The sequence below is a fragment of the Atta colombica genome, unplaced genomic scaffold, assembly GCF_001594045.1.
Source record: "Atta colombica isolate Treedump-2 unplaced genomic scaffold, Acol1.0 scaffold66, whole genome shotgun sequence".
NCBI classification, from domain to species: Eukaryota; Metazoa; Arthropoda; class Insecta; order Hymenoptera; family Formicidae; genus Atta; species Atta colombica.
The window spans coordinates 182,871-205,305 of record NW_017259557.1 but is presented as its reverse complement, the minus strand read 5'-3'; the positions used below and the strand labels follow the sequence as shown (position 1 = coordinate 205,305).

The 22,435-nt window shown below is 35.0% G+C and overlaps 2 protein-coding genes across 2 annotated transcripts in view; one reads left to right on the top strand and one right to left on the bottom strand.

Annotated features, from left to right (window-relative positions):
- The window catches only part of LOC108692237 (fat-like cadherin-related tumor suppressor homolog), a 280,332-nt gene extending 267,908 nt beyond the window's left edge, over positions 1–12,424 (top strand). The window contains exons 15-24 of the mRNA XM_018200413.1: positions 1,973–2,209; positions 2,342–3,394; positions 3,511–4,154; positions 4,232–5,629; positions 6,130–6,267; positions 6,351–9,056; positions 9,939–10,272; positions 10,531–10,671; positions 11,047–11,193; positions 11,720–12,424. Coding sequence (XP_018055902.1) covers positions 1,973–2,209; positions 2,342–3,394; positions 3,511–4,154; positions 4,232–5,629; positions 6,130–6,267; positions 6,351–9,056; positions 9,939–10,272; positions 10,531–10,671; positions 11,047–11,193; positions 11,720–12,273 — 7,352 coding nt within the window. The 3' untranslated portion in view covers positions 12,274–12,424. The remainder of the gene's footprint in view (positions 1–1,972; positions 2,210–2,341; positions 3,395–3,510; positions 4,155–4,231; positions 5,630–6,129; positions 6,268–6,350; positions 9,057–9,938; positions 10,273–10,530; positions 10,672–11,046; positions 11,194–11,719) is intronic.
- Positions 12,425–15,526: 3,102 nt separating this feature from the next.
- On the bottom strand, positions 15,527–19,071 carry LOC108692216 (heat shock protein 75 kDa, mitochondrial). The gene is made up of 13 exons (XM_018200390.1): positions 18,920–19,071; positions 18,633–18,725; positions 18,316–18,398; positions 18,028–18,255; positions 17,635–17,801; positions 17,421–17,530; positions 17,270–17,343; positions 16,835–17,181; positions 16,597–16,744; positions 16,393–16,520; positions 16,140–16,327; positions 15,769–16,067; positions 15,527–15,687 (listed from the first exon to the last, which is right to left on the bottom strand). Exons 1-13 carry the CDS (start codon positions 19,032–19,034, stop codon positions 15,586–15,588), a joined length of 2,082 nt encoding a protein of 693 aa, XP_018055879.1. The 5' UTR covers positions 19,035–19,071; the 3' UTR covers positions 15,527–15,585.
- Between the last annotated feature and the right edge of the window lie 3,364 nt (positions 19,072–22,435).

Below are 22,435 nucleotides of genomic sequence, written 5' to 3'. Positions count from 1 at the left end.
GATATAATATTATAGGCAAATCGCTGCAGTTGGGTCGAACAGATTGAAACAAACGCGAGCAACGAAATTGCATTTGGCTAAATCTGAGATTCAATAACTAAATCGGGAGCGGCTTGTATTCCGACTCGATAGCATCGAATGCAATGTAGAAACTTCCAGATTTGAATTTCTTGCTTATTCTTAATTCAGAGATATCTTTATATATCTGTGTAATTCTACTCCGGAAATGTCTTTATATAAATTTTCAAAGAACGATGTCAGTCATTTCTAGAATCACATTTAAACATTTAAACATTTAATTGCTGTTATACTCAATATGAAATTGCAGTTTTAATCTTCAATCTTCAGTAGAGAATGTAATTAATAGTTTAAAATATGTATATGCTTATCAATTGCTGCAGCGCTTGATTGAATTTCCAATTAACATTTTGATCGATGCAAATTATTCAATTATCTTATGCAATTACCATGACAACACGGCGACACGTACTATCTATTCTCTCTTGCATAGTAATATTAATATATATTTATATATTGTGTTTCTGAAATGGTATTAAGAATAAAATAATCTTTATGAAAAATTAAGTGGAAAATATGAAATAAAAATCTCTTTATTTGAATACTTTTTATTTTTATAAAGAAACATTCCATTTTTTTTTCGGTTACATTTGTCACTTCAGAAACCATGCATATTTATTGTTTTACAACAAAATTCATCTTTATAAAATTTGCATAGGATGTACTTCATATTTTCCAAATTATATATATGGCACATTTATACGCATATATATATATATATATATTTTTTTTTTCATGTATCCTGATTTCTACCAATTAATTTTTATTCTATTCCCATTTTATTGCCCGTAACACTTTATTAAATTGCACTTTATGTAATCGCACGATACTATGCTACAGTAAAAATAATAAACATTTCGAATTATTGATGTTTGCTAGCTTATGGCGCAAGCTTGTTGCACGTACTCGTCGAAGGCTAACCTTACAAAGATGGAGTTTCCCGAGTTTTTCTAATTTAAAAAGATTATAATATTTGTTTTGGAGGGAGACTCTTTCTTTCATCTATAAACCGCTTTAGTCGTGTGCACCATTTACAAAATTAATTTTGTTTCCACTCTCTTTGTTTTTCCGCGATCGTAATCTGGGCGGGTCTCATTAAATTGTAATCGCGATGGAATTACATGAAACCGGCTTGGAACACAATAGCTGCTTACACTATCGTTCCATGATTTGAGGCAAGTCTAGATACATCATAAATATTTCGCCTAGATGTGAACGTGCGACTCACCTATTTTCATTTTCTTCACGAGATTTCAATAGCTTCAATCTGCTCGCATGTCACGCCTGCACCTTACGGAAGACAAATCAAAATTTATTCCATTTCCCAGATATTATTTCGAAATTAATTTAATAAAAATCACGATCAAAGCAATATACTCGCAATGTGAAATTTCAATATTTTATTTCTCAAGAGGTGCAGGTATTATCACAGGCATTAGCGAATCGTTTATGAAATCCGGACATTTTATATGTTTACCACATGACTGCATTCATTCGCAACTTCTAGTGTCTACAGATCCGTCGAATTAATATCGCAAAAATATATATTTTCACAATTCTGAATTCACCGCTAATTACAAAATCGAAATGGCGATGACACAAAAGCTAAATAAAGTTAAAACATCTGTAAAAATATTATATTTTTAATATACGAATTATTATTATCACATGATACCTTGTGTAGGCTCACATTGGTAATTTTCCTTAAGTTTTTATTGTTAAATTTTGGAGCCTTTTGATTTCACATTATCATTTCTAAATAGAGTACATTAATTTCTCATACGCACTTGCTTTCAATCGCTCTTGGTAAGAACACGCTCCTTTGACGGATACGTAGACATACCGCTGCATTGTATGTGCTTTGGGTCTACAATCTTCTCTTCGTATAAATTAGGTGTAATCTATGTGGTGGATGAACTGGATTATGAGCAAAAGAAGCAGTATGAGCTGACCGTACGCGCCACCGACAGTGTATCAGGCGTTTACGCAGAGGTACTCGTCAGCATCCTCGTCCTGGACGTGAATGATTGCCCGCCCGAATTCACGCAGGATTCCTACAACATCTCGGTGTCGGAGGCGGCGGTATTTGGGACCCCTGTCTTGCGAGTGAGCTCCAGAGACAATGACACAGGTAAGCGTAAAACAAATTTAAACTTCGTATTGAAAATTGGATTATAATATCTCCTTTGGTTTTATACGTAATGGATGAAATTTATAAAAAATAAATTGATATTTTTATCAATATATATTTATTTTTGCATAGGCATTAATCAACAAGTTCGTTACGCTATTCAAAATGACACCGAGGACAGCACGGATCTCTTCCACATCGATCCTGATGAGGGTGTGATATTTCTCAAGCGATCTTTAGATCATGAGAGTCACGAGTCCCATCACTTCACCGTGATTGCCATGGATCGCGGCGTGCCGAGTCTGTCGAGTACGGCGCACGTCTGGATGAGCGTGATCGATATGAATGACAACCCGCCCAAGTTCGAGCAGCCCTCATATACCTGTTTCCTATCGGAGCATGCCGAACGTGGTCAATTTGTGACAGTGGTCACAGCCAGCGATCCCGACTACGTCGATGAAAAGTTGACATACATCATCGTAGGTGGGAACGAACAGCAGACGTACAATATCGACCAGTCGACCGGCATCATCTCGCTGATAAATATGCAGAACTTTGGCGAGCAAAAGCTCAGCATGCTCAATGTATCTGTCACCGATGGTGTCTACACCAGCTTCACTCGCGTCAAGATCGAGATTCTGCCCGCGAATAGGCACAATCCGAAATTCCCGAACCCGATAGTCGAAGTAACCGTCCTGGAGAACCAACTGCCTGGTAGACTGGTCACCAGCGTGCTGGCCGTGGATGAAGACTTCGGCGAATACGGTACAGTAACATACGCGATAATGTCAGAGATGATGAAGGAGATATTTGAGATAAACAAGCTCACCGGCGAGATAGTAACACGTAAGAAGCTTGATAGGGAAGAACAGAAGCGCTATGAAATACCAGTTATGGCGACGGACGGCGGCGGTAGATCCGGATTCGTGATGGTGCGAATTAAGATCGGCGATGAGAATGATAATGCGCCGGTATTCCTACTTAGAGAATACAAAGCGACCATTCAGGGCAATCTGTCTCTGAATACACCCTTCTTAAAAATCAGGGCACAAGACGCGGATGAGGATGAGGCAGCCAAGATCGTTTATTCCATCTACGAACCGCAAACGTCATCAGCTAGATCTCTGCTTGGTATAAATCCCGATACAGGATCTCTTTATCTGCAAAAGAGCGCTATGCCGTGGGGTAAGAGATATATTTATTTTACCTTTATACTATGAGCAAAATAAATGGGATCAATAAATGGGATCCGTCTTTGTTAAAGATTTTATGTGACAAATAAATATTTGTTATATTTTTAGAAAATCAATTATTCGAGCTCTTTATTCGTGCGGAGGACAAAGGCTTGACTACGCATCATGCCGATGTACCGCTAAGTATCTATATAATGAGCTCCCACGATGTCCCGCCTCTGTTTGAGCGAAAAGAAGATAAATTCTTTGTAAGAGAGGACTCTTCCGTCGGTACACCGATCACGAAACTCAAGACCGTCACAAACAGCACTGTAACATATCGTATAGTATCCGGCGATGAAGATAATCCGCTCTTTACGATTGACTCTCACGGCCAGATTACTCTAGCAAAACCATTGGATCGAGAATTGAAAGATAGTCATTTAATCGGGGTTCTCGCTGAAACGGATTCTAGTCCACCGCTCACAGCTCTCGCTGAGATCACTCTTCAGGTACTGGATGAGAATGATCACGCGCCAAAATTCGAAAGCAATCCCTATGCGATTAGTTTAGCCGAAAACATCGAGGAGGGAACGTCGATACTCAAAGTTATTGCGCATGATAAAGATCTCGGTAGCAATGGCGAGGTACGTTACTCCTTTGGATCTGACATAGGAGAATTAGCGAACGTTTTTACAGTGGACGCTTATACCGGTTGGATATCAACATTAGTACAACTCGACAAGGAAAAGCAGCCGGAATATAAGTTTCAGGTAACATAAATACATAAGTATTCCAAATGTACCTAAAAATAGAATATATATATATAGTAATTCCTTTTTTTTTTCAGGTGGTTGCTACTGACAATGGAAATCCAAAACATTTCGCGAGGACGTCAGTACACGTCAAGTTAAAAGATTATAACGATAATGCACCCGCATTCGTTGACGATCGTTATGAGGCTACGGTGAACGAAGACGCTTTACCAGGAACGGTTGTGGTAAAACTGATCACCGTCGACAAAGACACAGATGTTAACGCGCCGATAGAATTTTATATAACATCAGGCGATTCTAGATCACAATTTCAAATCAGGTCTACCGGCGAAGTGTACGTAGCAAAATCCTTGGATAGAGAGACTATTGATCGTTACGAGCTTCAAATCGTTGGTACAGATGGAAAATACGTTTTTGAGACAAAAGTAACGGTGCAAATCCTGGATGTTAACGATAATCCACCATATTGCCTCAGATACCGTTACAGAGAGATACTTTCCGAGGGCTCGCATCCTGGTGCCTATGTCTTGACTGTATTGGCCACCGATTACGACGACGAGCCGAATGCTAAACTACGATTTTATTTAACCGGCGACAATAACGACAAATTTTCGTTAGATAAGGAAACCGGCGTGTTAAAAACCGTCGGGCAACTTGATCGAGAGACTCAAGCCAAATATTCCTTAACAGCCCACGTACAAGATCGAGATAAACCTACTTGGGAATGTTCATCGCAACTGGAGATTCTCGTTTCCGATCTCAATGACAACGCGCCGAAATTCACTATGTCAACTTACAGCAGCACTTTGCCCGAAGATGTAGAAATCGGCACGTTAGTAACGAAGGTACACGCTACGGACGACGATATCGGTATTAATCGGAAGATTCGATATGAATTTATTGATTCAGCGGATGGTCACTTTCTCATCGCAGCTGACAGTGGAATAGTCACGTTGGCTAAACCATTGGATAGAGAAACGAAGGCCATGTACAATGTTACTATTCAGGCGCTTGATCAGGGCACTCCTCAGCTAATGGGGGTCGCATCTCTCATCGTTAACGTGCAAGACATCAATGATAATCCACCGGAATTCGCTTCTAAACTCTACTTCGCGAAAGTACCTGAGATCTACGCGGTTGGTACCGAAGTGGCACGAGTGCTCGCCACCTCAAAGGACACAGGAGTGAATGCTGATATATATTACTCAATTGTCGGTGGTAATGAGCATAAGAAATTCCAAATAGACGCCAAGACGGGTGTTTTAACCATCGCCGAACAGTTGGACTATGAACGAGCTCGTGATTATTTCCTCACTATCCAAGCTATTGATGGAGGCATTCCGCCGCTGAGCAATCACGCTACTGTCAATATTACCGTCACCGATAGCAATGATAACGCACCGATTTTCAGCGAAGTTTCATACAGAGCCTTTGTGAGAGAAGATGCAAAAACGGGAGAAAAAGTTACGCAAGTGAGTTTCTCAGTTATTATTTGCACTTCTATCATAATGTTTTTCAAAGAGACAATAGCTATTCTTTTTAGCTGAACTTCTTGCATGATTCATCTTTTCTCTTTTTCCCTACAACGTGAAGAGAAAAGAAAGAAAGATAAACTATGCAAGAACTGTAGCTAAAAAAAATAAATCTAATATTGCAGTTTATTATTTAATTATCCTTAGATTAGGATTTATTTATTTATTTTTAGTTCTTATTATAGTAGAATAATATTTTTTCACAAAAAATTGTTATATAAAACAAGAATTGAATTCAATTTCTTTTCATTTCGTTTGTAACTATATTACAATGACTTTAACTAAAGAATGCATTAAGAATATTTATATTATGTAATACATGTACATATAAAATGACAAATAGATATACAAAATCATAAATAATTGTTAATAGAAAATCCATTTTAAGTAATGCGAAACTATTTGTCTCGTTAAAATATTTTATTTTATTGATATTTCAGGTTTACGCAAACGATTTAGATAGCGAGGAAAATGGCAATGTGTCGTATTATATAGAACGTGGCGACAGACAGAAGCAATTCTCCATTGATAGAAAAACTGGACAGATAGCTGTCACCACGCTATTGGATCGAGAAGAAGTTAGTATCAAATACAATAATATACATAACACATACAAATATAAACGAAATATTCCAATAAACATTTCATTTTTTTCTTTTAGATTGCAAGTTATGTGTTAGAAGTTCATGCACGTGATAATGGTATACCGATGCTCTCGAGCTTCGTGATGGTGAACATCGAAGTTCTGGATGCGAATGATAATCCGCCGTTATTTTCTTTGTCAAATTACACAGCTGTTGTACAGGAAGACAAACCGCTCGGTCATACGGTTTTACAATTTATAGTCACAGACGCGGACATTGAACCAAATGCTGACCCGTACACTTTTGATTTTCGTTCCGGAAACGAGGGCGATGCATTTCGGCTAGAGCAGGACGGTACTCTGCGAACAGCAACGAAATTTAACAACAGAGTAAAAGATAAATATGTGCTACATGTTCGGGTATTCGATAACGGCAGTCCCCCATTATACTCGGACGCGTGGGTTGTAATCAAGGTGATTGAGGAATCGCAATATCCACCAGTAATCACGCCTCTCGAAGTGATTATCAATTCTTACATGGACGAGTATCCCGGTGGTATTATTGGGAAAGTCCACGCAACCGATCAAGATCAGTATGATACGCTTCTTTTCAATTTGATACCATCCTCGCCGATTCCAAGCACCGATCTCTTCCAGATAGATAAGATTGATGGTACATTAGTGGCTCTGCCCAGACTTGACGTAGGCGAGTACAGGATAAACATTAGCGTGACGGATGGCAAGTTCCATTCGTACTCTGTCGTAAAAGTTAACGTCGATCTAGTGACCGACAAAATGCTCGAGAGTTCGGTAATCGTGAGATTTCGAGAAGTCAGCCCAGAGGATTTCATGCTAAGTCATCGCAAGGGTTTCGTCAGAACTGTTCGTAACGCGATGAATTGCCGTCTTAAAGATATCGTCATTATCAGCGTGCAGCCGTCAACTGATGAGGCGAACTTAATCAAGTCGCGGGCGATTCGCCAAGCAGTACACAATGATCTCGATCTTCTATTTGCTGTGAAGAAAGCGGCGAGTTCCGCGGGTTCATCAGGTTTCTATGCATCAGAGAGCATACGCGAGGCATTGAATCAACACGTGGAGGAACTGGAGGAATCAACGAAGTTAGTCGTCGAAGAGATCGTTCGGTTCAAGTGCAACAAAGGTTACTGCTTTTACGGTGACTGCCAAGATAAAATTACTCTCGATCCTACGCAAATAACGCCCGTGTCTACTGATGTGATGAGCTTCGTGTCACCGCGACACAAACATAAAATGGAATGTAATTGCAAAGAAGGATATGCCGGCAATCACTGTGAAGTGGTAGTCAACGAATGTGCCAGGGACCCCTGTCCTCTGTTCAAAGTTTGTGTACCAGATTCCTCCATTCAAGGATATTCGTGCCAGTGTCCTGAAGGATATGCGGGTCAGACTTGCGACATAGATATTTCCAAGTGCCACGATGAGTCGTGTTACATTCCGCGAAATCCCATATCTTTCAGCGGCAAGAGTTATGCGCGCTACAAGATCGACAAAGCACTAATACGGCAAACGATCGAAGATCGTCTTAGCTTATCCTTGAGGATCAGAACGATGCAGCCTACTGGCAACCTCATGTACGCAGCCGGCAAAGTGGACTATAATATTCTGGAGATCGTTAATGGCGTGATGCAATACAAATTCGATCTGGGCAGCGGCGAGGGATTAGTTAGAGTGAGCAGTGTGTATGTGAGTGATGGACAATGGCACGAAATTCAGCTGGAGCGAGAAAGCAACAGCGCCCGACTGACTGTAGATGGAAAACACATTGCTCATGGTTCGGCGCCTGGTATCAATGACATTCTAAATTTGCAATCGGACGATTTATATTTAGGCGCTGAAGTGAGACAACATCCATCGATTATCGGCTTCGAAGATGTACAGCGCGGTTTCATTGGCTGTATGGACGACGTTAGGATCGCTCGAGTATCTGTGCCATTGCACATGAGCGGTGCTAGCAGCGTGGCGATCCTCAAGCGATTTGCCAATGTTGAGTTTAGTTGCGACACGGCGATCATCCTAGTACCGCCGGGTGTCTGCGGTTCACAGCCGTGCCAGAATGGTGGTACTTGCAAGGACATGGGCAGCGACAACTATGAATGTCAGTGTCACAGCCGATTCGCCGGTTTAGCTTGCGAGATCGATACAGATCCGTGCGCCTCATCGCCTTGTCTCTACGGCGGCCGTTGCAAGATCGTGCCGGAAAGCGGTGATTACGTCTGCGAATGCGTCGGGCCAAGTCTGAGTGGCAAACGTTGCGAATTTGGTAGATACTGCAGCCCGAATCCGTGCAGTCATGGCGGCGTGTGCGAGGAGGGAAACAATGGTCCGATTTGCAAGTGCCAGGGCTTCACAGGCGATCGCTGTGAAACCGACGTAAATGAATGCGACGCAAGTCCGTGCACGAATGGTGGCACCTGCGTGAACGAGATCGGTACGTACAGATGCATCTGCCCACCGAATATGACTGGCTTGAATTGCGGCAATCCAGCCTTCTCTACGCCCATCATATCCAGCCACTTAAACATTCCATGGGAGTATCTCATGTGGATTGGCATCGCGGTGTTGCTCAACATCCTGCTTATTATCATATTCGTCGCTTTCTGGCGGATGCGGACGAAGAGAACCAGAACACGTACCAACAACATTAACAATGAGACACGGAAACAAATGGTCTTGAATTCTGCGAGGCCAAATGAGCACGAGTTCAAACGCAGTTCAAAACTGAGCAATCTGGAAGTCATACAGGTACTATTATTGTTACATTTAGATTAACTATTCTCATTATCAGATGTATTATAAAAGCATGAGCTCTCCAAGTTGCATAGTATATCTGAAAAATTCCTAGACAAAAATTTAAAAAAAAAATCAACGAATTTAGATATCAATTTTTATTTATAGCAGACTTTTTCGTAATTTCCTTCTCTCTTGACACGCAATAGACTATATAATGATTGGAAATTATTATAATGCTCCTTTTCCGGAATCGAATTTAATAGTTGACGCATTCCTTTATTTTAGATCGCTGATACATCGTCAAAACACTCTCCTTTTAGACAATTTTCAGAAATAAAAGAAAACTACTACTCTACTAAAGCCAAGTAAATGCGAAGAATAGTGGATCACTAAATCTTCGTTTGGCCAAAAATTATGAGACAATTGCGTCTAAAAGGAGAATTTTTTGACAATGTACTAATGATCCAAGATATGTAACGTATCAGATAAAAGCGATTTCAGAAGAGAAGTATTATAACAGTTTCCAATCATTGTACCGCCGTCAATTGCATGTATTAAGAGGGGAGAGAACTATGTAGAAGCATAATGTAAATAAAAGCTAATATCTGAATTTGTTGATTTTTTAGAATGTCTGGAAATTTTTCAGACTATATACATTTATTTGAAGGCATTATTTTAATATTTACATGAGAAACTTCAAGAGATTTAATTTAATAACTCATGATTATGATATAATGCCTTCAGTTCTTTGTGGTATATAATCGCTATTTAGTAATCGACTTTAACGCTGTTTTATTTTTCATTTGCAATCGTTTGATTTGCTCGCGTGATACATTTCCCCTCATCGCGACGTCGATCCCAATTAAGGTCTACGTGTAATTCTTCTTTTTACAGAGAGAACCTCCCCAATGTCCTCCCAGACCCGCCTCCTATACTCCAAGCTCGAACAACGAGCCTGCCACGTATGGTAACTCGGCAGCGGTGGCTCTAAATAACTTGGACACCCTGCGCAGCTACGGTAGCGCGGGCGATGAACTAGAGAACTTTCCGCCTGATTATCTACGGAACTTGAATCGCAGCACTCCTATACCACCCCCGTCCCTGACCCTTGCTAACCCGGTCGGCGGAAATGCAACTGGCAGCGACACGGATAGTCTACATAAGCCCACCTGGCAGGAGCAGATGCAGCTAGCTTCCTTCATAACCGACACTACCAAAATCAAGAATGGTGAGTGGTCCACCGTGTCAATAAAAGAGGAATTATCCTCTTGACTCCGTCCGATAGCTTCTTACTTTTGATTTCGCTTGTGGCATGCAATCGTAAGAGATGGAGCATTAGGCTCTTCCTCATTCTTATCTCTCCTCGACGAAACCTTTTCTTAATTTTTTCGCTCTTTTTCTGTCTTTTCTCTCTCATCCTTTCTATTATTGGCGTAGTCGATTATTCTATTAACACCAGCGTGTTTCGTGTTGTGTGCACTAACAGACCTGAAACGAGCGAGCCCAGTGGTACCAGAGCTGACCACTGGAGGACTTCTACTAAACTCTTCTCGACGGACGTCTCATGCGGTTGGGTCTTCCGTCACCTCCGTCACGTCCATCGAGGATGATCCTCGCATCGTCGGTGGTAAGTCGAGACAGCCCGCTCGTATGGCTCGAGATAGAGAGTATCCTTCGAATCGTATATCGTCTCTTAAAAATTAAAGATATTTTAATGTAAGATCAAGACATTGGATCTTGCAGACGTAACAGTAAAGTGTAGAAAATTTAAAAATACATCATCGACGGCTTAATAAAACTCTACAAATTCAGCAAAAGCTGCTGTAGCTAAAGTGCGATCTTAGGATACTCGATATACTTTGGGTCTTCGCTTTTTCGCTTGTACTATCTCAATCGAGTGCTATTATTTGCCCTCGCACTATCTCTTTTACTTCACCGCACAACACTATGTCGCATCGCATGTAGCGTGTCGGAGTACAGTCGTTGTCTGCAATGCTTTTAGGGTATCACTGGGACTGCTCAGACTGGGTTAGGCCGAGTCAGAATCCCTTGCCCAACATCACGGAGGTACCTGGCAGCGAAGTCCCAGACTCGTCCAGTTTCCATAGCAATGAGAGTAATGAGTCTAATACTCATCAACTACCATTGAGTAAGTATATGATGGTACGCGGATAGATGGGAAGCGGATAGACCGTGCGAGAGTGTGCTTCTACGAACGTCTTGCGACGCGGATATCTGTGAATGCCCATTAATTTACCTCTTCCTGCATTAGCATGATTAGTGTAATGATAGTTGATGTTTGACAGCTTTAATTTTAGTAAGTCATAAGTATTGATAGCAAACTTGTTAAATTGTCACAAAAATTTAGTAGTTTTATTGACACGCATCCCATAATAAAAATTATAAAATCTAAAGTGATGTATTTAATGCCGTTAACATTATAATATAATAATATAATAATGAGAATTTATAATAGGAACTAACGAATTAATACCATAATTAATCACGTTAATATTTATGCATGACAAAAAATGTGATATAATATCATAATATTATACATATTAATTTGTTATATCGCTAATAACATTAATTACAACAATTTGTAAAACTTTCATAAATAATATATAGTATGGAAATATATAGAAATATATGTAACATTTGCAATTCTGTTATAGTACATGGTCCAATAGATCCAACGAGGGACATTGAGACGCTAAACGAAGATCAAGAATCGGAATATGTCGGTGATTCCGAATGCGGGACTGAGTTTTCAGAGCAATATCATTGTGCGGAGACGCAGCGTCTGAATCCTCTCGATAGCGGCGGTGAGGGAGAGTACAAATATAAGAGTTCTGAGAGCTATCTGCGTCACCCAAACTCATATCTGCCGCATTACAATATTCACACCGACACCGAAAACGAGACGAATCCGCTAAATGGCCGTCTCAGCACTCTCGAGTCCGACGAGGAAGAAGAAGATGACGTAGTGCCTTATGGTTTTCCGAGCACCCGCCGTAACCGATGCCACAAGGTGATCGAAGAAGACGAGATTGGATCCGTCATCACCACATTGGAGGAAAGAAACTCGCTTTTGGGCGGCGCCACCAGCAACAGCGATCTCTCCACAAATCTATGCGAGATCGACGATTCCGAGTACGAGATCACGGATCAGAAGAACAACGGACGCTTGTGGCTGTCGGGGAATGGCATCACGCAGACCTCTGTGTGACGAACGGTGGTGCCGAAGTACGCGGATAGACCGAAGCGTGCGAAAGCGTGTTTCTCCGTGCTTCTACGATTGAGACGCGTGGATATCTGTGAATATGCAATTTTGTACATAGAGTGTTATATCGTCATAGAGAAGTAAGACAGTCTGTACAGGCAGCTATGAAGTAAGGAATCCGTTTATGCGAACCATCGGCGTGTTCTGGATGCACGTCGCGCATGTGATGTATACCGTTACGGAAATACATTGCACCTTAAATCTCCTCCTACTTAGGTAGAGTTCAAGAATCAGTGTACTTAATCCTGTAAACTCATCGCGAATAGTTATATGTCTTACTGCAAGCAGTGCGTACGTTGCGTTGTCCATATCAGAATCGATGAAAAAATTTAAACAGCTTCTATTTTATTTATTTTATTAATATTGTATATGTTTTGTTATAATATATAGACTATTCCGTGATAAAACTGATAAACTTCTAGAATGTATTCTAAGCAAAAAGTTCATACGCGCGCGCGCGCACACACACACACATACACACTTTATAGGTCAATTTGACTTATAATAAATGTTATCAGGCACAATTTATTAACATTGTAACGAACAAAAAATACTAAACATTTATATTATTTTTATGTGAATATTCCTTTGATTAATTCTTTAAAATATCTACTTTCTTAGAATACATTTTTAGAAATTTGTCGGTTTTCTCGCGGAACATCCTATATACAAACAAAATCGAAAATATAGATCAATATAATTTTATGACTTGGTGATAGAAAAAGATATTTAAACATATAATTTTCGTATGTTTACTACTTTCAAGCCATGTTTCTTCTTCCATTTGAAAGATGTTAATACTCTATAAATATAAATTATTTGCTTGCTAATCAAGAAGAAAAATACATGATTACATATTAGAGAACGCTATACACTGCACGCATTCTTAATATTGTTTTATTTTTTTTCACGATAATTGAAAATATTTCTTTCGACTCTACCAAGGAGATGAGATTTATTAGAGAAAAATAGATTGTGTCAACTATGACTACATTTACACGCGTAAGAAATTATCTTGAATAAGAAAAAGAGAATTCATTACTCGAGAAAAGTAAAGTTAATCACGACAGTGTCGTCAGACCAATGACTATTGTTTAATAACCTATCGTTTAAATTTAACATATTAATCCAACAACTATAATTCCAGTGCAAAAGATACATAGGTACATTTATGTATTTTTACTATTTGCTAACTGACTTTATTTTGATTACATATAAATGAACCGACGGACTACTTAATAATGCATATATTAAGTAAGAAGTAGCAGATTAGCGTGTAAGTAAATGGACTCTAGTGAAAAAGAAGAACAGCCTCCTCCGTGTTACGGAGCAAATATGTGTACGATTGTGCACGTGTTTATGCACAGGTTAATAGTTAAAAAAATATGAAATATTTTTACTGTGATGATAATAATGTTTATACGATGATCAAATACTATAACTTGTATCATAATAATTGCAATGTTAATTACCCAACGTTTTATAACAAATTTAAGAAGAAACAAAGAAGAGCGATGGAAGGGGCGATGTCTCCTCCGTGTATATGTAAGCTAAGTCAACGTTCCGTTTATTTAATTTTTTTCTCCTTTTTATCTCTTTTTTTAGTCACCAGCAGTACGACCGATAAATTTGCATACATGGTGCTACTATTTACATCACGCTTTATCGTCTATCTACTCTTTAATAAGACTGCTCAGCGGTGCGAGGTAATTCACCTCATTGCGCCCTTTATCAATCTGCCATTCGCATCTCATGTATTCTTCATTATAAGAACTCCATATAATATTATATAATGGAATACTTTTTATTAAAACTGCGAATTAATTCTTAATGCCATACAAACAATGCATTTCCTTCGATTAATTTGATGAAGGAAATAGAAGAATCAAGGAATACTTTATTAATATCTAAGATTTTTTTTTACTCATTGTCACTTTTATTTAGAATATTTTTTTTGTTAATGGATATTGTATAGCGGCAGCTTATATTTGGGTGAGGTATACATGTTCATTTATATACGTAGAATTTTGTTGAGAAATTCGATTTTATGTTCCTGTTTTGTAAAGGATGCTAACTATCCTGCGTATTTTAGTAGGATATATTAGCGAATCATATTACTAATAATGCTAAACAGGGTGATTTTTATGTTGACCAAGAGCAAACGCATCGTCCTCATATAAGTTAAAGTCAACTGTGCTTCTACTTTCTGAAATTTTAGAGGATTATATATTAAGATTCGTATGATAACATTTTTTAATGATTTTATATTAGAATCGTATGAGACAGAAAGTAAAGAGAACAAAATTGATTCCGCCAGTTGCAACAAATTCGATAAAAATTATAAGCGATATAAAATTTCAGTCAGTAATGATATATCAGTAATGATAATCACAATATGAAGCACGGATAAATATTATATAACACATTTAGATTAGTTTTATTTAAAAAAAAGAAACGATGAAGCACATTGGTCAAAGACTGTAAAGTAGAAAATATGGATGTGACAGCGAACTTTTTATAAATAGTATATGAATCATTTAGTGATTTTACAAAAATCGCAAAAACCATCTTTTAAAATTTTCCAAGTGATAAATTAATAACATTAAAATTATAAATTTTTTTTTTATAGTTAGTATGGAATTGATTGAAAGCGTACATAAATGGTTTGTATATATAATTTTTTTAGTAAATTATTTATTGCTTCAGGCCTACTACGGCGAGTTATGTTCTCAAAAGATTACGAAAGTAAGGAATAAATAATTTTATCAAATATTTATGTATTTTATGTAAAATAATTTTATAAAATTATTTATTGCTTGTCATTTTAACAGTTTACAACAGAGTGTACAATTTTTAGAACCATGGATTATGAAAAAAACATGGAAAACATGGGTACAATTTTTAAATTCGCCATAACATCTAGCCCTGCTAATAGAATACATATCGATATCACGAAATCTCTTAAGAAAACGAGGAACTTGACTTGTTATTATTGTAAGGCTATAATTAATTTGTACAAGAACAACCTATTGTAATAAAGAAACCAATCTTGCCTATAATAAATTATATTTTATTCGTAGTTTTAATTAAAATATAATACAATATATTTTTATTAAATAATAAAACGAATAATTTATTGGTTTTATACGATATTTTGGGACATTCAATGTTCTTCTATGATTAAAAGCAGAAAAAGTAAAGAAGAATATCCTTTTATTTCTAAATCATAGAACAATATTGATACAATCATTTTTTTTCTTAATATTTTTGCAATGCTAAAGTAAGTAATTCGTTCATTGGTGTCAATAATATACGTGGATCTTCAATTAATCCAGCTCCAACCATAGCACTGGTAAATAACTACAATTGTACATAATATATTGATAATTTATTTAAAAGATAAACATCAAAATATTTGAAGAGCTTTTTATTACAACATACCTGTTGTATTAAACGATCAGCTAATTCAGTATCTGTAGTTGTTAATTTGCATAACTTTTTGATGAGAGGATGATTTGGGTTTATCTCAAAGCGCGGTTGAAGCATAGAATATCGCATTTCTTCGTTCATTTGATGGCTCTGTATGCGGATAAAGTGTCTTGCGCTTGCCATATCCTGAACGGTTACTACGCAAGGATGCGACTCCAAACGATTCGTCATTTTAATGTCGTATGCTTTTTTATCGAGAATCTTCTTCATATAGTTCACAAGATTATCCAGTTCATCCTTATTTATAATACCTGCAAAAAATAAAATACAAAATTTTTTTATTTGACATCTTAATTTGTAAATATATGATATTTATTATATACCTAAATTTTCTGGCTTATTTGCTTCCGTATCATCTCGCATTTCTTTTTCCACAGATGTCAAAAAGTTAGTTTTATACTGTCTCAAATGCATTAATACTAATTCATCATATGGCTCATAGCAGAATAAAACTTCAATATTTCGTTTTTTCAAAGATTCATAATACGGTGACTGCTCGGCTAGAATCCGGCTATAATATATGACTTTTGTAGATCATTGATTAACACGAGATATTTAAAATATATTTCACTATACCTTGGTGCTGACAAATAATATATATCCTTTTGATCTTTTGCTAAACGGCTGCAATATTGCGGCAGGCTGACTAGTTCTCCCGGGACAGCAGCAGACGATTCAAAACGCAGGAGTTTGCCTATATCTTCCTATAATAAAACACAAATTAATAAATATTTTTGTAAACATATTTTCTTAACACTTATACAAAATACAATAAATTACCTTTTCTGACTGATCATTACTAGTTACAATGCCCTCTTTTAAAAATAAACCATAAGTTTTGTAAAATTCATTATAGTCTTCTGACTGCTTCGTAGATCGCTCGTTTAGAAATTTTAATATACGTGCGGTCAACACGTTTCGCAATTTTCTATCAAAATTATATTCTTTATAATTATATAGTATGTAATAATATAGTATGTAATAATAAATGATACAAATATTAGAAATTTATTCTCACCCAATCAATGTGCTATTTTGCAGTAATTCACGGCTCAAATTTAATGGTATATCTTCTGAATCTACTACACCTTTAATGAAACGTAACCATTTTGGTAAAATATTCTCTGCTTTGCTTTTAATCAGAATCTTTCGATTGTAGAGCGACACTCCACTGGTAGTGTCCCTCGCCAAATCGAACATTCCGGGCTTTTCTTCTGGGAAATATAATAGAGCTTTTATACTCAACGGCACATCTGTCGAATAGTGTAATACAAATCTTGGTGAATCAATGCAATTTCCTATGAATCGATAAAATTCTGCATGTTGCAACGGTGTTACATCTTTTGGATCAAACATCCATAATGGCTGCAAAAGAAAATATCATTCTTTAATTATGGTAAAAAAATTAAAAATAGGACAAATAAGAGAAAGTTATATGTATAATTGATGATACCTGAATCGTATTAGTTCTCTTTCCATTCACAAAAATAGGACTGCCGACAAAATTGCTGTATTTGTTGATAATGCCTGAATGTATCAAGATAGATTTTATTAAATATATGTAAAATATTATAAGTACATATCCTTATCGCTAATGTACTTACGATTGATAGTATTCTCGTCACTGAATTCTCGGCTATCCGGTTTTAAATGTATAACAATTTTTGTGCCTGACTGTACACCGTCTGCATTTGAAATCTCAAATGTACCCGATCTATATATGACAAAACATTGCTTATAATTTTATGGACGGCTACTATAAATAATATCGATAATATTTATATAGAGAAAAATAAATATTTTTTTCTCACACATTACCCATCCGAAATCCAACAAAGACCTTCTGCGTCTGTTGCAAAAGATTTTGTAAATACTTCTACTTTATCAGCAACCATAAAGGCACTATAAAATCCTACTCCAAACTGTCCAATAATTTTGGATGTATCATTAGAGTTTTGTTCTTCCTTCAGTTTTTCTAGAAATGCCTAACATACGTATATCTACATATAGAAATGTTTTATATATATATATATATACACACACACACACACACACACACACACACACACACACACATATTACAAACATAATTTATTTTAAATAAAATTTGAAATCATATATAATACATATTTTATAACCCAAATATACCCAAATATAATCCATATTTTATAAACCAAAAAAATAAAACTATATAAATTCAATGGTACTTACCTTAGAGCCAGATCGAGCTATAGTTCCCAAATTGGCTATCAATTCTTCTCTAGTCATTCCCACACCAGTATCTTGGATTGTTAAAGTACGATTTTGTTTATCAGTACCAATATGTATCTCTAAGCTTCTATCACCAGCTACTTGTGTAACTTCGTTATCACTCAGACATAGGTATCTTAATTTCTCTAGTGCATCGCTAGCGTTTGAAACAAGCTCACGTACAAATACCTAGTGCATTAAGTGATATAATCACTGTAAATAGTTTTTTAAAAATTCATATTTTATTACCTCCTTATCTGAATATAAAGATTTTGCAACAATTTGTAACAACATTTGTGTCTCGGATTGAAATTCATGCTTGGCACTCTCACCTACACATAATAAAATATATTGTACCTGTTATATTTTTCTAGAAAACAATTTCAGATATAATGATTTTAATTACAACTGAAGGACCTGCTGTAATAGTGGGCTAATCCACAATGTAGTCAAATATGTAATAAGTATTGGTATTTTTCCATTATTTTTGAAATTTATTTACTATGTTTTTACAAATTGTTGATTAGTTTATTATTGCAGCAAGTCCTTCCAATTGAATATATTACCTATAGCTTTCTCTGTGTCTTTTATAATGTTATGATACTCTGTAGTTTGAATCTCTGGTTGAGATGACAAATGTCGTGCATAATTGTAATTAACTGTAAAATTAAAAATTATTTATATATTACTTAGCTCAATAAAATACTTACTCAATAAAATACAACTGAGAAAATGTAGATAAAAAAACAAATTTATAGAAAAACAAAATAAACCTGTAAAACAAAATGTATTCAATAATGTGCAATATGTAAAAGTAAAAATATTCATTAGACGATAAAAATAAAAGATAAACCTGGTAATCGTTGGCATTGTGAATGAACTGATTTCTCCTGCAAATTTCTATTTAATAATCTTGAAAAAGATCTTCCTAATCTAAAAGCGTGCTTAATTCTGAAGGCGGCTGCCATTTTCAAGTATATACACTGTACGATCACTATAGTTATAAAGTCTATACTACATGCACTACATCTACAAAAACCCAGGCACAGATATGTACTTATACTGTGATTCAGGTATGCTTTGCGCATACACTTCTAACAACCAATGAGAAAATAATGACATATGCCGCCATGTTGTCGCGGTTATTTTATATTGTACATGTCATTTTTAACGCTAATTTTTTTCCGCAAGCTTCTTCTCACTTTTACATTATCGTTTGGTAAATAAGCTTTCTCAATTAATAGCCAATGCGATATATATATATACGAGAAACTAGCATTCTGTTCTTCCGCAACATTGCCGTCCACCACGACACTTCAATTTTTATAGTTAAAAATAATTTACTTAATAGAGATAAATTTTCTTAAAATGTTATATAAATAAATATAATCGAAGTATAATTGGAATATAATTGGAATATTACTATTAGTAACAAATAAAAATTGTATTTCAATAATCATCGACTATATCACAAAGAAACGCTTATTGTAATTAATAAATAAATTTTTTTTGTCCATTAAAAGAATAATATATTTCTTCAAATATAATAATTAAGATTAAATACAATGAATCAATTAATAAAGATTCCTTTTTATTTAATAAGAAAATCATAAACAATATGTATACAAAACGAACATTAGGAGTCAGCACTGGAAATCAATTGCGCAAAAACTTACAGAAATAACGAAAATTTTAAGAACGTTTCGGCTCCGTTTTAAGTCATATCTTTAGCTCGAAAATAATAAATAATAATAAATTAAAATTAAAATAATAAATTTAAAAAAATATTTCTTCAAATAAATGCATACAATTTCCTATTTTAAAAAATGCGTTTGCCATTGCATGCAAACAAACAGTTTACTAAAATGAAGGAAATCTTTCTTCTCACTAATATATGTTTTTATTAGAATATTTTTATTAATATATTTTATTAGTGTATTTTATTGATATATTTTTTCTCAGTGTACATTAAAAAATTCCTCAATTTAAAGAAATAAATAAAAACAATTTTTGTATATCTGATATTTTATAAAAACGCGTATTCTCCTAATAAAATTTATTTTTTGATCCAGCATTTAATTAAATAAATTATCCTAGTCAGAACTTGATACATATTCCATTAATCAGGAATATAAAAAATAAAACCTTCTCGTAATAAAAATTTGTTACTTCTCTATTAGTAATCTATCTAATATCATGTTTAAATATAATGACATTTAATATAATGACATTTAGCTTAATGTGAAATAAATTTGTCTGATATGATAATCGCATTTATTGAGTTCAACACGAGAACATATGTACGTGTGCATTAGACATACAGTGAGAGCAAAAAGTATTCGTGCAAGGAAAGTTTTTATAAAAAAAGTTTTATTTGTAGAAAATAAACATTAATTAGCAATTTTATACAATGAATACATTCTGTTCTAACATATACAAATGAGCTTCGCAAATTTCTGATTTTATAAACTAAATTTCTCGACTGTACTTTTTGAGCATCCAAACAATGAAACTTTTAATTTTCGCTTATTTTTCAGATAATATATTTTCTATAATACACATTTTATATATAATTTTAAGAAACATATAGTCTCCTTTATACTTTATGAATAAATTATTAATTATCCAGAAAGAAATGATTATCAATTAAACATCGAATCAATGTCAAATTAGTGTTGAAATCATCGTGTCGATATCGATTCGACCTCAATTTGGTAACTCATTTCTCGCTGGATAATTTATTTCTCGCTGGATTTAATTTTTAAAAATAAAGTTTTATTAAAAAATATTTTCTCTGTACGAATACTTTTGTACTCATTGTATGTGCCAGAGATGTGCCAGAGGTGCTCAAAGTCTAAATCTTTATTTCACAATAAAAAAACAGACAAAATAATCTTTCGAAAGCTTAACATGCAACATTGAGAGTAAAGTCTCTTTCGGCTGTTTTTCTTTATGAACTTATAATGCTTTACACTGCTATTATTGTCTCAAATAATGCATTTAAAGGAATGAAAATTCACATGAAAACGAGAACAACTGGTGAAATCGTGTCTTAAAAAGCACCCGCAAAGTATATAATCTGTTGACAAACGTTAACGAGCATATATATATATATATATCATGAATCTTAAATATTTTACCAATCGTAATAACGCTCGTTACCTTGATTATCCGTTATTTTTTCGCGAATTAGTGATTTGCTTTAATATATGGAATTATTACACAAATCATTATGTAATTATGAATATACCAAGAGATTATGGTACAATAAACAGTGAGCAAATGATCGATATTCTCCTCTACGATCCCAAAGAAAATTCTTTTTCGCATCAGTCAGCAGAAACAAATGTGATCAGGATGATCCTCGTTATTCTGTGTATCCTCGTGCTGTCACTCGGCAATGACGTAACTGCGTCATTTCGTGTCGATGACGTTCTCATAAGATTCATTGTTAATGCGACGCCCGTTTTGTTCTCACCTTCGAGAGTATTTCTACAATTGTGCACTAATTATGGCAAGATTTTCATATTCATGATTTCTATGTTGATTGTGCATCAGGAAAAAGAGAAATTTATAGCAACTGTAGCTGTATCTATATAATTGTACAAAAAATACGTTAATAAGTGGAAAAATGTTCTTTTCTATACACGATAAATAGAGTAAAATTCGTGAATCAAAATATCATAGAAAAACAGTTCTCGGAAATAATAAATTAAAAAAGTATTTGCCATTTTTTTGTTTCGAGTTTTTTTTAGATATAAAAATTTAAAGCTGGCCAATTATAGATTATAATTAAAAGTCTTAACTGTTAAGTCTTATGTAACTGTGCCTCGAAATGGATTTGGAATATTAACATATAGACTTAAACAAATTCTATAATCAATATATATATATATTTTTCTCTCTCGCAGTACAGAATTTTTTTATTTTATCACTACATTGTTTGATTATGCAATAATGAAAAAAAACAAATTAGTTGAATAATTTCTAAAATTTATATTTATATATGTATATCTTCAACGCGCTTATAGAATTTCTCGATTTCACATACATGGAAAGGACAGTTTTGCTGAAGTATTAAAATGAATTATGTATGAATTAAATATAAATCTGAAAATAATTTTGTTGAACCATCAAAATATTAATTATATATGTAAGACATGCAAACTGGTCAACAGAATATCAAAACTTCTTGCAGCATTGTTCATTATGATTGAGATTCCTATATAATTATTTTGATGTTCTAAAAAAAATTATTTTTTAATCTATATCTAATTTAATTTTTAAATACTTCAACAATCTCGTTTTTTTCCATATATGCAATGTAATTTCTATCTTTATTTATTATAAATAATTATTATAAAATAAT

Excerpts from the sequence above, each read along its gene's own strand:
- LOC108692216 (XM_018200390.1), bottom strand. The coding sequence starts at position 19,034 with ATGGCAGCCGCCTTCAGAATTAAGCACGCTTTTAGATTAGGAAGATCT. Across the intron at positions 17,344-17,420 it reads TGACGAGAATACTATCAATC|GCATTATCAACAAATACAGC; the intron begins GTAAGTACATTA and ends TGATACATTCAG. Across the intron at positions 16,328-16,392 it reads TATTATTTGTCAGCACCAAG|CCGGATTCTAGCCGAGCAGT; the intron begins GTATAGTGAAAT and ends CATATATTATAG.